The sequence below is a fragment of the Schistocerca nitens genome, chromosome 7 (assembly GCF_023898315.1).
Source record: "Schistocerca nitens isolate TAMUIC-IGC-003100 chromosome 7, iqSchNite1.1, whole genome shotgun sequence".
Taxonomy (NCBI): Eukaryota; Metazoa; Arthropoda; class Insecta; order Orthoptera; family Acrididae; genus Schistocerca; species Schistocerca nitens.
The window spans coordinates 333,469,667-333,486,459 of NC_064620.1; the positions used below are offsets into that span (position 1 = coordinate 333,469,667).

The window sequence follows — 16,793 nt, forward strand, 5'->3', positions numbered from 1 at the left end:
GTCTTTACAGTTTGTTTATATTAAAAGTTATTCTGTCAAACAGCTGTCCCGATGATAAAATCTACGATATCGTCATCATTGGTGGCGGTGTTGTGGGAATGGCCACAGCTCGAGAACTTAAGCTGAGGTATCCAGTTTTCAAAATGGCAGTCCTAGAGAAAGAAGATAAGCTTGCTGCTCACCAGAGTGGTAACAACAGTGGTGTCGTTCATGCTGGTATATATTATAAGCCAGGGTCACTCAAGGCAAAATTATGTGTGCAAGGTTGCTATTTGTCATACAAATACTTTGATAAAAAGAATATTCCGTACAAGAAATGTGGTAAAATTATAGTTGCCACTGATCCAGTTGAAATACCAGCATTAGAAGAGCTTTTTCAAAGAGGGCTGAAAAATAATGTTCGTGATATTAGAATGATTTCTGGTCATGAGATCCAAGAAATCGAGCCTCACTGCCATGTAAGTACTCTATCTTCAACAGTAAAACTATCATTATTTGTATACAAGTAAGACTGTTACATGTGTGTAGATATGGTATAAATAACACAGTTGTAGATAGTGTACTGGCATATATTTTTTTTTGTTTTAGGGTGTTAAAGCAATACACTCTCCACATACAGGAATTGTTGACTGGGGTTTGGTTACAGAACATTATGGCAAAGACTTTGAGGATGCCGGAGGAAAAATATATCTCAATTTCAAAGTTACAGGATTTAAAGAACAGAGGAAACCTGTTTCAAAGGGTTCAATGACATATCCTGTGAATATCACATCTGAAAACAATGTAAGGTATTTGATATTTAGTAAGATGAAGTTTCTACTTATTGATAAACACTTGCTATAGTTAGTTGCATTTAAGATGGTAGGCAGAAATGAGAACAAGGCATAGTTAGTGAATGTTATGTAGCCAGTCTGCATTTGTCTGTTGGCACACTAAAATCACTATTCCTTGTACTGGAGAATACCAGAACACAATATGTTGGGCTTCTGTTAAGGATGTCACTGTATTGTTGAAGAAAATGTATCTATCAAATGCTATTTTGTCAACACTTTATTTTAATTTGACACAATCAGAAAATACTTCAAAACATTAACCAATTATGATCTGCTCTGTCAATCATGAGACATGTAAAATAAATTATTTTATGGTTATGAGAATGGCCAGTGCAGGCTGATACTAATTAACATTTCAAAGCATTTTGTGATTGTGTTAAATGAGAGTAAGTGTTAACAATTTCATTAGTCACATTCTCCAATGACCAAAACTCATTCCTTCTAAATATTATTCCTGTTGCTTTCGTAGTAGGTAGCATTTTACAAGTTGTCTCATCTACTCGTTTCACTGCCACTAATGCTGGAAACACAATAGGTATTGAGAAATGTCTTTCATGGGTGTGAATGTACAGCAGGGACTCATGAAAGTAAATACTATGAGACATTCTAGACTGTGTGCAACTATTGGTTTCAACACAAACTTTTTTTTTTTTTAATGAACACAACATATTATTCCATACGCAATCAGTAACAAGAGAAATCAGAATAATAATGGCATTGATTGCATCACAACATTCAATTACATCATGAGAAATTGGAACATTTAGTTGATGCATGAAATAAATGAAACCAGCTGCTATTGCACTTCCCGTGTTACAACATTGACACCAATTACAGTGGTACAGTACACCACTGCCACATACCTGTACGTACTTCCACACACAACAACCTGCTTCATAGTGAGCTATTCCCACACACAGCACCAATTCTGCATTCCAATTCATCAGGATGTAATTGATGTATTGCAATGCAACTAACATCATTATTATTGTGATTTCTCTTTTTATTGATTGCATGTGGAATAATATGGAGTGTCCATTTAAAAAAACAGGAAGTTTGTGTTGAAACCAATATTCGCACATGGTTTAGTGTTGCTCATAGTATTTACTTTTGTGAGCATGTAATGTACATTCATACCCATGAAAGCCATTTGTCAAGATCTGTTGTGTTTCCAGAGATATTGTCAGTGAAAGGTTAGGTGGGATACCCTATATATTCCTGGCACTGTCGGTTTGGGAGTGATCTGCAATGTATGGTGGCTGAGGAGAACTTCAAAAGCCAATATCACTAAAAAAACTTTAAAATGTATACAATCAGGGTTGCCTTGGGTTCTGGAAATCATGGAATTTCTAACACATCAGGGAAATAACCAGGAAATTAAAAAAAAAAAAAAACCTGGAAAATCTCATTTTTGTCTCAGTAGATGAAATGGTTTGTTTACTGAGGTGTCATGCATTGCAGCTGGCTGGGTGCAGCTGAATACGTGTGCTGCTTCTCTACTCCCTCATTACTACTGCTTCTCCCCTTCCTAGCACTCCCTCAGCTTGCAGTCAGTGCTGCCACCACTTCTTGCCACTAGACTAGCAGCTGCTGACAAGAGACAGGGAGGTAGAAGTGGTTTGTTTGGATCTGATTCTCAGAGGCTGTAGACGCAGCTGTCGGAGACGGCAGTCGTTTGCATCAGTTCTGTCTGAGTGATTTTTGTGTGTGTGTGTGTGTGTGTGCGTGCGTGCGTGCGAGTGTGAGCGCGCGCGCGCGCTCTTTCTCTCTCTCTCTCATTTTCTGACAAAAGTTGTGGCTGAAAATTAGTTGTGAGAGTGTGATTGTCTCTCTTTATGCACCTATTTGCAGCTCAGCAATCATCTTTAAGGTGATTTGCTATGTATCCTCATTATTATTGATTCTCAGAGTATTTGAACAAGTTATGTGTTGCATGGATTGATCACCATCATCTCATTTCGTCAACATGCTATCCATGGCTCATGAATAGCTGGCCACACAAGTGGATTTCCGTGACAGGCCAGAACAACAGGCCATTTCTGCAGGTATCTGAAATGGATCGGACCTGCCAATCTGAAGCCATTCGGTTCCCACTAATATGCAGGTCCTGCTCGTCGGATCTAATCTCGTCAAATTGCCCACAGGTCGGGCATGTTTGTGTGTGGTGTAATGCAGCAGATTTTCATAGTTTATCAATGGGCCCAGGACTGCAGTGTTCCTCAGCAGTCTGGAGGCCACGAGCGATGGACTTCAGGAATTGCAACTGTCTCACCACAAGTATGTTGTACAGTGTGGCATTTTATAGACATTTTGTCAGTTAAAAGGTAGTTTATATGTTAGAAAGTATGGACAATAATAAGAAGAAAATTGTCAGTTGCTGACAGTTTGTACGCTATATACTCATATATTTCTCAGAACAAAAATCACAAAATCCTGTAAAATAATAGATATAACACAGTGGGTAATAACCAACAATAATGAACATAGTAGAACCAACATTTTATTGGTGGTCACCTACAGCATTGGTTTACACAATTCTTCCTCACCTTATACAGTTCTTTCAAGAGGTCTACTTTTTCTGAGGTTATTTTTGAAATCAGTGACGGTATTTTAAATCACTTTGCGACTCCAAGGAAATGTGTATTTTTGTCACCAAATGTGTTCCGTTTTATTGAAATGAAATAGTATCAGTGATCTTAAGGAAACATATATACCATTTGGCTTGTTTTCTCCATCTAAAAACAGTTCATTACAAATGATGTTGATGTTAGTACTTCAGATTTTTGCTCACATCAGGAAACGCCATCTGCTTGAAAGTTTTTTTTTTAGATATTTTGTCATTTTCTGAGGTTATTTTTGAAATCAGTGACGGTATTTTAAATCACTTTGCGACTCCAAGGAAATGTGTATTTTTGTCACCAAATGTGTTCCGTTTTATTGAAATGAAATAGTATCAGTGATCTTAAGGAAACATATATACCATTTGGCTTGTTTTCTCCATCTAAAAACAGTTCATTACAAATGATGTTGATGTTAGTACTTCAGATTTTTGCTCACATCAGGAAACGCCATCTGCTTGAAAGTTTTTTTTTTAGATATTTTGTCATTGCGCTATTGTTTCTTGAACCATAGCTGCAAAGATAGATTATCAACTTATGTCTCAACTTATCCTTGAGATCTTAAAATTTGTCAGGGAATAATGCTAGGACTTGTCTGTAAATCAGGGAATTTCACTTGGGGAAACTTGTGGCAACCCTGACAACATACGGCCCATCAGTGTAGCAATTTCCTTCATATTCCATATATACTTCCCATTACCATTAAGATCACTGCATGTCCACATGTAAAACATAAAATATTATGTACAGACATAAACATAACTATATTGCACCAGTTGCAAGTGTTTGTGTTCACCACCTGCTGACAACTGAGATACTAGCTGGGGGTGAACATGAACATGTGTATTCGACACAATATAGTTATGTTTATGTTTGTACATAATACTTTTATATTTGACATGCTGATGGGTTGTGATCTTCAAGTAGTGGGCAGTGCATATGCAAAGTGAAACAACTTGTAACATTAATGGACAATATGTTGTAAACTTTTTAAAACATAAGGTCAGTGATGATAGCATAGCTCTCTTGAAATCAGTTATCCAATAAAATGCTTTTTTAGTAATCTTGGCTTGTGAAGTTTCTTCATTTTCCACAGTTAGAATTATTGGTTTTCATTGGGAATGTACTGAAACAAGAAACAAATACGCAAAAGGATCAGTACAAACAATTGCAAATGCAAGAATTGTAATGCAAACTACACTTCGGATGAATCATCCGCTGACTGTTACTTATTTGCGGACAAATCAAATGGCTGGTCAATTTTTTTACTGAGCTGCTTTCTGTCACCTGTCATGTTATGTGCCACACACTACAGTATTGCTTAATGTGACTTCAAATTAAATATACCAATTTTAATTACTTACGCTATGTAATATTTGATAAAAGGGCAAAATGAGTCTCAAACAGGAACAGTTAATGGTTGGCTTCCCCCTCTACAGAAATGGGATCAGTTTGCTGAGCTGTCTAAACTTAAAATAAGGATTGACATGTAGAGCAAATGAGTGGTACCCATCACACATCACATAGTATTTCACAGATGTGTGCAATAATAATAATAATAATAATAATATACCAAGGAGACTCATTAAGTCCTTTTTGGTTCTGCCTTGCTCTGAACCCACTATCCAACATGCTAAATAATACAAATTATGGATACAATATAACTGGAACATACCCACACAAAATCACACATTTGCTATACATGGATGATCTAAAACTACTGGCAGCAACAAATCAACAACTCAACCAATTACTAAAGATAACAGAAGTATTCAGCAATGATATAAATATGGCTTTTGGAACAGACAAATGTAAGAAAAATAGCATAGTCAAGGGAAAACACACTAAACAAGAAGATTACATAATGGATAACCATAGCGACTGCATAGAAGCAATGGAAAAAACAGATGCCTATAAATATCTAGGATACAGACAAAAAATAGGAATAGATAATACAAATATTAAAGAAGAACTAAAAGAAAAATATAGACAAAGACTATCAAAAATACTGAAAACAGAATTAACAGCAAGAGACAAGACAAAAGCTATAAATACTTACGCTATACCAATATTGACCTACTCATTTGGAGTAGTGAAATGGAGTAACACAGACCTAGAAGCACTCAGTACACTTACACGATCACAATGCCACAAATATAGAATACGTCACATACATTCAGCAACAGAAAGATTCACATTAAGCAGAAAGGAAGGAGGAAGGGGATTTATCGACATAAAAAACCTACATTATGGACATGTAGACAATTTAAGAAAATTCTTTCTAGAACGTGCAGAAACTAGCAAAATACACAAAGCAATAACTCATATAAATACATTGGCGACACCACTGCAATTTCATAACCACTTCTACAACCCTTTAGATCACATAACATCAACAGATACGAAGAAAGTAAATTGGAAAAAAGAAAACACTACATGGCACAGCCACACATCGATCAAGATGCATCCAACACATGGCTAAGAAAAGGCAATATATACAGTGAGACGGAAGGATTCATGATTGCAATACAGGATCAAACAATAAACACCAGATATTACAGCAAGCATATTATTAAAGATCCCAATACCACAACAGATAAATGCAGACTTTGCAAACAACAAATAGAAACAGTAGATCACATAACAAGCGGATGTACAATACTAGCAAATACAGAATACCCCAGAAGACATGACAATGTAGCAAAAATAATACATCAACAGCTTGTCTTACAACATAAACTTATAAAACAACACGTTCCCACATACAAGTATGCACCACAAAATGTACTGGAGAATGATGAATACAAATTATACTGGAACAGAACCGTTATAACAGATGAAACAACACCACATAACAAACCTGACATCATACTCACCAATAAAAAGAAGAAATTAACACAACTAATCGAAATATCCATACCCAATACAACAAATATACAAAAGAAAACAGGAGAAAAAATTGAAAAATACATCCAACTGGCTGAGGAAGTCAAGGACATGTGGCATCAGGATAAAGTTGACATTATACCAATTATACTATCAACTACAGGAGTCATACCACACAATATCCACCAGTACATCAATGCAATACAGCTACATCCAAACTTATATATACAACTACAGAAATCCATAATTATTGATACATGTTCAATTACCCGAAAGTTCCTAAATGCAATATAACATATACCGTACAGTTAAAAGGAAGTCACGTTTGATCAAGGTCCGCGTCACTTTCCAGTTTTGACCAGACATAACGTCTGAGAAAAGAAAGAAATAATAATAATACTTCATTCTCTCGGATCTCATCCTTCTTTCTTCATCGGAAATCACCCTTCCTATTGTCTGTTTGTTGATTCTCGTTTGCAGTTTGGTTTGTTTGTCTGTGAGTTTCCTGATTTTGTCAGTTTTGTTTCTTAGGTCTTCCAGTGTAATCTGTATCTCATCCATATCTTCCTTGATTTCTGTAATCCACTTAATGTTGCACTTACTATTCCACAATTTTTCTATTATTCTCCTGATGTTTCTGTTCTCTGGTGTTCTGATTAGATGTCCGAAAAATGAAATGTACTCATTACCAGTTCTTTTTCCTTGTAGACTGCTTCATTTGTAGCTACTCTCCAGTGTCTATCTTTCTGGTACAATTTGTTGATGTACTTTCTGATGATTCTTCTCTCTATTTTGAGTATTTTGTCTATTTGTGCAGCATTAGTTGTTTTGAAGATGGTTTCACTTGCATATGTTATTTCTGGTTGAGTGGCTGTTTTGTAGTGTTTTAATTTTGTTGCTATTGACAGGCTCTTTTTGTTGTAGGTGTTCTTGGTGATATATTATGCTCTAGTCAATTTGTTTATTCTGTTATGCCATGTTGGCTTTTCATTGAGGTCACATGTTATGATTTCTCCCAGATATTTAAATTTATCTACAATTTTGATTTCTTGGTTTCTCATGGCAAATTTGTTTATGAGTCGTGGGTCAGTTAACAGGATGACTGTTTTTTTCAAAGGATATTCCAAGACCAATTTTCTGTGCTATTTCCTGTAGTGAGATAACTTGTTGTTTGGTTTCCTGAATACTTTGGACAAGAGAGCAAGGTCATCAGCAAATCCTAGACAATTTAAACTTATGTTGTCTTTGGATCTTCCAGTTTGGATGTTCTTTGGGTTATTCATGTACCATTCCCTCATTACATATTCTAAAGCACAGTTGAACAGCAGGGGTGCCAAGCAATCTCCTTGTCTTAAACCTGTTTTTATGCTGAGAGAGTTCCCCCCTGAACTTGACTTGACACAGTGTTGGTTAAGGTGAGTTCTATCAAACTGGTTAATTTTGTATGAAGCCCGAAATTTCTTGAGATTTTTAACATTGAAGATCTATGGATATAGTCATATGCTTTTTTAAAGTCCACGAAGGTTATCACAAGAGGTTTATTTCATTTCTTGTAATATGCTGTGGCTAATTTTAAAGTGATGATCTGTCCTGCACAGCTTCTCCAAGGTCTGAAGCCTCCTTGGTATTCACCTAATTCTTCCTCTAGTTGTTCTTTGATCCTCTTGTATAGGATTCTGGAGAAAATCTTGTATGTGCAGTCTAAGAGAGAGATACCTCTGTAATTATCTGGCTTGCTTTTATCTCCTTTTTTGTGGAGTGGGTGGATTAGGGCTGTGGTGCAATGTTCGGGGAACTTTTCTGTTATCCAGATTTTTGTTAGGACTATGTGTAAGGATGTTTGAACTGTATCACTGGCATATTTCCACATTTCTGCAAAAACTTGGTCTTCTCTGCATGCCTTATAATTTTTCATGTCTCTCAGTGCTGTTTCCACCTCTTGGATTGTTGGAGGATTTATGAGATCAGGTAGATTCTTGATGGGTGTGTCTGTGTTAATTGCTAAAAGTTCCTGGGGTTCTTCATGATTCAAAAGTTTACTAAATGCTTTTTCCATGATTTTGACATTTTCCTTGTCATTGTTTGCCATTATTCCCTCTTCCCTTTTCAGCATTAACGTGGGAGGGGCAAATTTTTGTAATTGTCTTCCTAACATTTTGTAAAAGTCTCTGGAATTGGTTTTGTGGTAATTTTCTTCTATTGAATGGACTAGATCTTTCTGTGATTGTCTCTTGGTTTGCCTGATAATTTGTGTGAACTTTTTCCTGATGTTTTTGAGGTTGGTTGCATTTTCTTCTGTTTTGTGTGTTTGAAATTTTAACCATGCATGATGTCTTTCTTCATGAATTTTGTCACATTCTGAGTTTGTCTTTTTACGTGGGTTCAATGGGGCTAAATTTTCTGCTTGTTGCTTGAGAATTTGAACCAGTTCTTCTAAATTATCTGTCAGTTTTATGTTTTGTGTGCCTTCTCTATATTTATCATTTCTAATTAATTGGTGGGGATCAAAGTTCCTATTTCGTTTATTGCACTTTGGTTTCTTTTTTAGTGGTGTGAACTTAATTTTGATTTTGACAATGTAATGATCTGAACCTGTATCTACCCCTCTTAATACGTTAACATTGTAGATTTCTCTATGGAAGAATTTGTCCATAAGTACGCGATCTAGCTGCCATACTCCTTTTCTCCAATCAGGATGTTTCCAAGTTTTAAGTTTTTTTGGCCTCCTTCGAAGTATTTCGACTTTGAGATCAGTGTGTGTTCCCTACAGAGTTCAACAAGTCTTCGACCATAGATTGGATAGTGTCTAGCAAGAAAATTAGGATTGTGTCAGTATATTCGCATTGTGAAGGGACAGATCAAGATAAGATGGGTAGTTTTTATGATACACTCAGTGATGTAGTTGTTAGAGTAAAGGACAAGGACAGTGTTCTGCTCATGGGTGATTTTAAATATCAAGATTGGAAATCGAACAGAAGGGTATGAAAAGTTTATGGGTAAATTTGGAGAGGATATGGAGGCCAACAGGAACGGGAAACAACTCTTGGATTTCTGTGCCAGTATGGGCTTAGTAATCACAAACTCCTTTTTTAAACATAAGAACATTCACCAGTATACTTGGGAAGGCAGGGGAACCAGATTTGTCATTGACTATATAATAACAGATCAGGAATTCAGGAAGGCTGTGAGGGACACACGTGTATTCAGGGGATTCTTTGATGACACTGATCACTGTTTAATCTGCAGTGAAATTGGTATTGTGAGGCCGAAAGTGCAGGAGGTCAGGTCCATATGTAGGAGGATAAGAGTGGAGAAACTTCAGGATAAGGAAATCAGGCACAAGTACATAACAGTGATCTCAGAAAGGTACTAGTTAGTTGAATGTAGTCAATTACAGTCATTGGAAAAGGAATGGACAAGGTACAGGGACACAGTACTAGAAGTGGCTAAAGAATGTCTTGGAACAGTAGTGTGTAAAGGCAGCATGAAGCAAACAGCTTGGTGGACTGACACAGTCAAGGCAGCCTGTAAAAGGAAAAAGAAAGCGTATCGTATCAAAAATCGCTACATACTAGAACGCAGGTAGACTAGAAAGTTATGTTGAAGAAAGAAACAAAGCCAAACAGATAATTGCAGCATCCAAGAAGAAATCTTGGGAAGACTTTGGAAACAGATTGGAGAATTTGGGTCAAGCTGCTGGAAAACCATTCTGGAGTGTAATTAGCAGTCTTCGAAAGGGAGGTAAGAAGGAAATGACAAGTATGTTGGACAGGTCAGGAAAACTGCTGGTGAATCCTGTGGATTCCTTGGGCAGATGAGGGAAATATTTTGAGGAGTTGCTCAATGTAGGTGAAAATATGATCAGTAATGTTTCAGATTTTGATGTAGAATGGGAGAGGAATGATGATGGAAATAGGATCACATTTGAGGAAGTGGAGAAAATGGTCAATAGATTGCAGTGCAATAAAGCAGATGGGGTGGCTGAAATTAAGTCGGAACTCGTCAAATACAGGTCTTACATGGCTACACAGGATAATTGAAATGGCCTGGGAGTCGGGATAGGTTCCATCAGTGGACGAAAGCAGTAATCACACCAATCTTTAAACATGGAAACAGAAAAGATTGTAACAACTACAGAGGTATCTCTTTAATCAGCGTTGTGGGTAAAATCTTCTCAGGTATTGTTGAAAGGAAAGTGCGAGTATTCGTTGAGGACCAATTGGATGAAAATCAGTGTGGGTTTAGGCCTCTTAGAGGTTGTCAGGACCAGATCTTTAGCTTATGGCAAATAATGGAGAAGTGTTATTAGTGGAACAGGGAATTGTATCTATGCTTTATAAATCTAGCAAAGGCATATGACCAGGTTCCTAGGAGGAAGTTATTGTCTGTTCTACGAGATTATGGAATAGGAGGCAAACTTTTGCAAGCAATTAAATGTCTTTACATGGATAGTCAGGCAGCAGTTAGAGTTGACGGTAAATTGAGTTCATGGTTCAGAGTAGTTTCAGGGGTAAGACAAGGCTGCAACCTGCCTCCACTTTTGTTCATATTATTTATGGATCATATGTTGAAAACAATAGACTGGCTGGGTGAGATTAAGATATGTGAACACAAAATAAGCAGTCTTGCATATGCGGATGACTTAGTTGTGATGGCAGATTCGATTGAAAGTTTGGAAAGTAATATTTCAGAGCTAGATCAGAAATGTAAGGACTATGGCATGAAGATTAGCATCTCCAAAACGAAAGTAATGCCAGTGGGAAAGAGAGATAAACAGATTGAGTGCCAAATAGGAGGAACAAAGTTAGAACAGGTGGACGGTTTCAAGTACTTAGGATGCATATTCTCACAGGATGGCAACATAGTGAAAGAACTGGAAGCGAGGTGTAACAAAGCTAATGCAGTGAGCGCTCAGCTACGATCTACTCTCTTCTGCAAGAAGGAAGTCAGTACCAAGACTAAGTTATCTGTGCATCGTTCAATCTTTCGACCAACTTTGTTGTATGGGAGCAAAAGCTGGGTGGATTCAGGTTACCTTATCAATAAGGTTGAGGTTACGGATATGAAAGTAGCTAGGATGATTGCAGGTACTAGTAGATGGGAACAATGGCAGGAGGGTGTCCACAATGAGGAAATCAAAGAAAAACTGGGAATGAACTCTATAGATGTAGCAGTCAGGGCGAACAGGCTTAGATGGTGGGGTCATGTTACACGCATGGGAGAAGCAAGGTTACCCAAGAGACTCATGGGTTCAGCAGTAGAGGGTAGGAGGAGTCAGGGCAGACCAAGGGGAAGGTACCTGGATTTGGTTAAGAATGATTTTGAAGTAATAGGCTTAACATCAGAAGAGGCACCAATGCTAGCACTGAATAGGGGATCATGGAGGAATTTTATAAGGGGGACTATGCTCCAGACTGAACACTGAAAGGCATAATCAGTCTTAAATTATGATTATGATGATGATGATGATGATGATGATGATTTCTTGGCATTACGCCTACTCAGATCCGTTATTGTCTCTCCCAGCCATCCTGTGGAATTTTTTAATTTGGAAATGAAATTGAAAATTTTCTTGGTTACCCTGTTGTCATTCATTCTGTGAAGATGATCATAAAACTTTAATCTCCTCTTCCTTATAGTGTATGTGATTGTTTCTGTTTCTCTGTATAAATCTTCATTACTTCTCTTGTGCAGTTTTTATCTTTGTTCCTTTGTGGTCCTAAAATTTTTTCTATGTTTTTCTTTCTGCATTTTCGAGTTGAATTTGTTCACTTCTTTTATTCAGTGGAAGGCATTCAGATCTGTACAGTGCTTCTGATTTAATTATGTTTACAGAAAGTTTAATTTCTGCATGGAGCAATAATGATGATTTATTATAATGGTTTTAGGTGACATTGCTAATTCAATTTTCTTTAGTCTTTCCTACATTTGTGGTGTTATCTAATCTGTTTGATTGTATACATTCTCCTAAATCCTTAAACTTGATAGCTCTTTTGATGTTTTGTGTTGTGTTTTTGTATATTGTTCTCTGTTGTGCTTATGTTCAATGTATTTTCTCATGTGATATTTGTAATCCAGTTTTACCTGCAATTTTGTGAATTGTTTCTGTCATTGTATTATCATCTGTTTTGTCCTCAGAAAGTATTGCAATATCACCAGCAAAAGAGAGATATTTCAACTTGAATCATCTTCTTTGTCCCAGATGAATTTCATCAGTGTTTTTCTCTTGTAGTTCTGTATCTCACACTCAAATGATCTTCCCTAATACCAGATTGAAGAGAATCAGCAAGAGACCTTCCAAATTCCTGTGCTAGTTCTGAAGGATTCAGAAACTTCTCCTAGGAATTTAACTTCTAAATTTTTGTGTGTGAGTGTCTGTTCAACTCACTCACTGATGAGTTTTCTGATGCTTGCTTCTTCCAGCTGATTGGCAACTGTCAGTCTGTGGGGTTGTAGGCTTTTTTGAGGTCAGTGAAAGTAAAGACTGCATTAAGGTTCTTTTTTGTTCTGATCCTGATGCTTGTTTTCAAGTTAAACGTTTGCTCTGGGCATGATTTACTTTTTCCGAACCCCACTTGGTACTTGTCAATTGGGTATTCTGCTTGGTTTTCTATATTTTTTATTAGTTCTTTGGATACAATTTTGTCGGTGACTGGAAGTAGAGATATGCCTTGGTAATTAGTATCTGTCTGTCTCCTTTTTTATGTAGTGGATGGATTATGACTTGTTTCCATTCATCTGGTATTCTTCCCTTCTGCTAGCAGTCTTTAATAGTTTCATAAATGGTTTCAGCTGCCTGCTTCCTTTCCAGTTTCCACATCTCATCTAATATTGCTTCTTCACATGGCCGACTGTTGTTTTTCAGTAGGCTAATGTATTATTCAGTGTGATTCAGTATGGTGGTTCTGAAGGTGGATTATTCTTTTGAGACTGAAAATTAGTTGTCATGTCCATTCCTTGCAGTTTAGAAGACTCACGAACTTGGTAGTAACTCGCAGTTGTCTTTGTTGTTGGTAATGAGTTTTCCTGTTGAATCTTCCACAATCTATGTTTCCTTCTTCTTGGTGGTTATCGTTCTGTCACCATGTCTATCATTGCTTCTCTGATGTCAGGCCAGTTTCCCATCTTCTTTGTGTGAATTTTGTGTCAATTACATGGACTATTGTAATTTCGTGTTTCAGTCTTTTTGTAGAAATATGGCTTTGATTTCTGTCTAATAGTGGTCTGAGTCTTTGCCTAGTCCTTTTCTGACCCACACATTCAGGTTTTCTCTATGGTTTGTTTGGTTACTGTCACGTGATTCAGCTGATATGAGTCTAATTTTGTTTTAGGAGAAGACCAGGTCTTCTTTCTCTTTGCTAATTTTCTGAAAAAGCATGACATTAGTGTTAAATTGTCTGTAGAAGTTGATGAGCCCTTATCCATTGTTATTGACATGTTTGTGCCAGGAAAATTTCCTACTAGCCTTGTATGTCTCTTTTTTGCTGGTCTGTGCATTGAAGTCTCCTATGAGTAGTTTTATGTGGTGCTTTGGTATTTTTGATGTCTCTTTTTCTAATGTTTCTCACAATTGTTCTACTTTTTCTGTATTTTTCTGTTGCCTTTGTTGGTAGATGCAAGTGCATTTATGATAGTACAGATGTTGTTTGCTGATCCAAATGAGAGAAGTGATGTTTGCTCAGATTGGATGTAAAATTTGCTGTGGACTTTGTTAGATTCCTTTTGGCTGTGAAATTTGTTCCCCATCAATTGTTTAAGTTTCCGGGTCTTTAGTAAAGTGTATCTAGCAAATGTTTTTGTTTAGGCCGCATGCGAGAAGTTCTAGGAAGTTCTGATTCTTCCTTATGTGGTGTTCTGGGCTCTGCAGAATCTGATGGTCCAGTTGCATCACTGTTTCCTGTGATTAAGGATTGTTCACCTCCTGGAATGCTTCCCTATTCAGTGTTTACCATCATATCTTGGTTACAAGTAAATTGTGAAGAGGTGGAACGGGTGCTAATCCCTTAATTACAGGTACATCTCTGAGAAAATTGCCAGATGGGTTTTATCAGGCTCTCCAATAGTGGAACAGATGCCTTTAGCCTACCAGTCTGTAACAAACCCTATTGATTTTTGGAGCCACCATCAACATGCAGACAGGCACACATCATGTAGCTGCTTGTCCGACATGACGTGGATTTTTGGTTTCCCTGATAGATTGTCTCTTTCACTGGATCTACTGTACTGAGGTCCACTCTCTCCGCCTTTGCTACTGTTGAGGCATGACTGTCAGGAGAAAATGACTCTTCCACCTTCTTTGCCGTTGAGATTAATATCTTCATCTCCTCAGAATCCCCTGATATTCTTCACCTCCTCTCGCATATTGCTGAATAATTAGCTTCCTCTCACTTCTTACCAGGTGACCTGACCTGCTATTAGAATTAGACAATCCATCTGGATCATATAAGAACTGTATTAGTGACAAGGGGGCACAAAATTGACAACATCGAAATTTACACAGTATAAATTCATCGAGTTGAGTATTCGCTATTACAAGTACTCCACATAGTACTATGATTGTGAACACAGGTCTGTACAATATAACTATGTATGTGTGTAAATGAGGGGAATGTGGTTTCTTTTACTCCTTTCTGCTATAGAAAGTCAGTCTTTCTGTTACTTGTGTTCTTAGTGAGGTTGGGAGGGTTGTTTTATCTTTTGGTCTTAGGTTCTCTCAAGTTCCTGTGGTTTATTGGTACTACCTGTGTACTTGAACCTGTGAACCATGTCAGACTTTTTGTTGACATCTTGTGTGGTCATCCTGTGAATGGCCATGTTTTCCCGCCCAGTATGTTTCCTACAGGCTGTCAGGCCACAAGCCGTTTCACTGGTTAGGAAACTGAAAAATATCCTCTGTTAAACATAGTTCATAAATTTCTAGAATTCTTTGTTGTTTTTGAAATTCTTTGTTTTCCTGTTGCATTGTTCTCTGTAAATTTGCTGATAAATTTTGAAATGTATATATGTAAAAATGTAAACATGAAGACAATTGCAGTCAAAGTTACAAGTGCCCCAAATAAACAACAATCATGGCAAGTAATGTACTTACCTAAAGTCTCCTTCTTTGTGCCTGTGCAAGCCAAAAGAGCTAGAGGCAAAGAAACCCTTTGTTAATTAGCACTGAAACTTTGTTTTCATCACAGATTGTCATTTTTAAATTGTTGTTGTTGTTGTTGTTGTTGTTGTTGTGGTCTTCATTCCAGAGACTGGTTTGATGCAGCTCTCCATGCTACTCTATCCTGTGCAAGCTTCTTCATCTCCCAGTACCTACTGCAGCCTACATCCTTTTGAATCTGCTTAGTGTATTCATCTCTTGGTCTCCCTCTACGATTTTTACCCTCCACGCTGTCCTCCATTACTAAATTGGTGATCCCTTGATGCCTCAGAATATGCCCCACCAACCGATGCCTTCTTCCAATCAAGTTGTGCCACAAATTTCTCTTCTCTCCAATTCTATTCAGTACCTCCTCATTAGTTATGTGATCTACCCATCTAATCTTCAGCATTCTTCTTTAGCACCACATTTCGAAAGCTTCTATTCTCTTCTTGTGCGAACTATTTATTGTCCACATTTCACTTCCGTACATGGCTACACTCCATACAAATACTTTCAGAAACGACTTCCTGACACTTAAATGTGTACTCGATGTTAACAAATTTCTCTTCTTCAGAAACACTTTCCTTGCCATTGCCAGTCTACATTTTGTATCCTCTCTACTTCGACCATCCTCAGTTATTTTGCTCCCCAAATAGCAAAACTCATTTACTACTTTAAGCCTCTCATTTCCTAATCTAAATCCTGCAGCATCACCCGATTTAATTCGACTACATTCCATTCTCCTCGTTTTGCTTATGTTGATGTTCATCTTATATCGTCCTTTCAAGATACTGTCCATTCCGTTCAGCCGCTCTTCCAGGTCCTTTGCTGTCTCTGACAGAATTACAATATCATCAGCAAACCTCAAAGTTTTTATTTCTTCTCCATGGATTTTAATTCCTAACCCGAATTTTTCTTTTGTTTCCTTTACTGCTTGCTCAATATACAGATGGAATAACATCGGGGATAGGCTACAACCCTGTCTCACTCCCTTCCCAATCACTGCTTCCCTTTCATGCCCCTCGACTCTTATAACTGCCATCTGGTTTCTGTACAAATTGTAAATAGCCTTTTGCTCCCTGAATTTTACCCCTGCTACCTTCAGAATTTTGAAAGAGAGTATTCCAGTCAACATTGTCAAAAGCTTTCTCTAAGTCTACAAATGCTAGAAATGTAGGTTTTCCTTTCCTTAATCTATTTTCTAAGATAAGTCGTAGGGTCAGTATTGCCTCACGTGTTCTAACATTTCTACGGAATAGAAACTGATCTTCCCTGAGGTCGGCTTCTACCAGTTTTTCCATTCATCTGTAAAGAATTCGT

General features: G+C 37.3%; 1 protein-coding gene across 1 annotated transcript in view; it reads left to right on the plus strand.

Moving 5' to 3' along the window:
• The window catches only part of LOC126195418 (L-2-hydroxyglutarate dehydrogenase, mitochondrial), a 91,304-nt gene that overhangs the window by 21,816 nt on the left and 52,695 nt on the right, over nt 1–16,793 (plus strand). The window contains exons 2-3 of the mRNA XM_049934025.1: nt 44–458; nt 589–783. Coding sequence (XP_049789982.1) covers nt 44–458; nt 589–783 — 610 coding nt within the window. The remainder of the gene's footprint in view (nt 1–43; nt 459–588; nt 784–16,793) is intronic.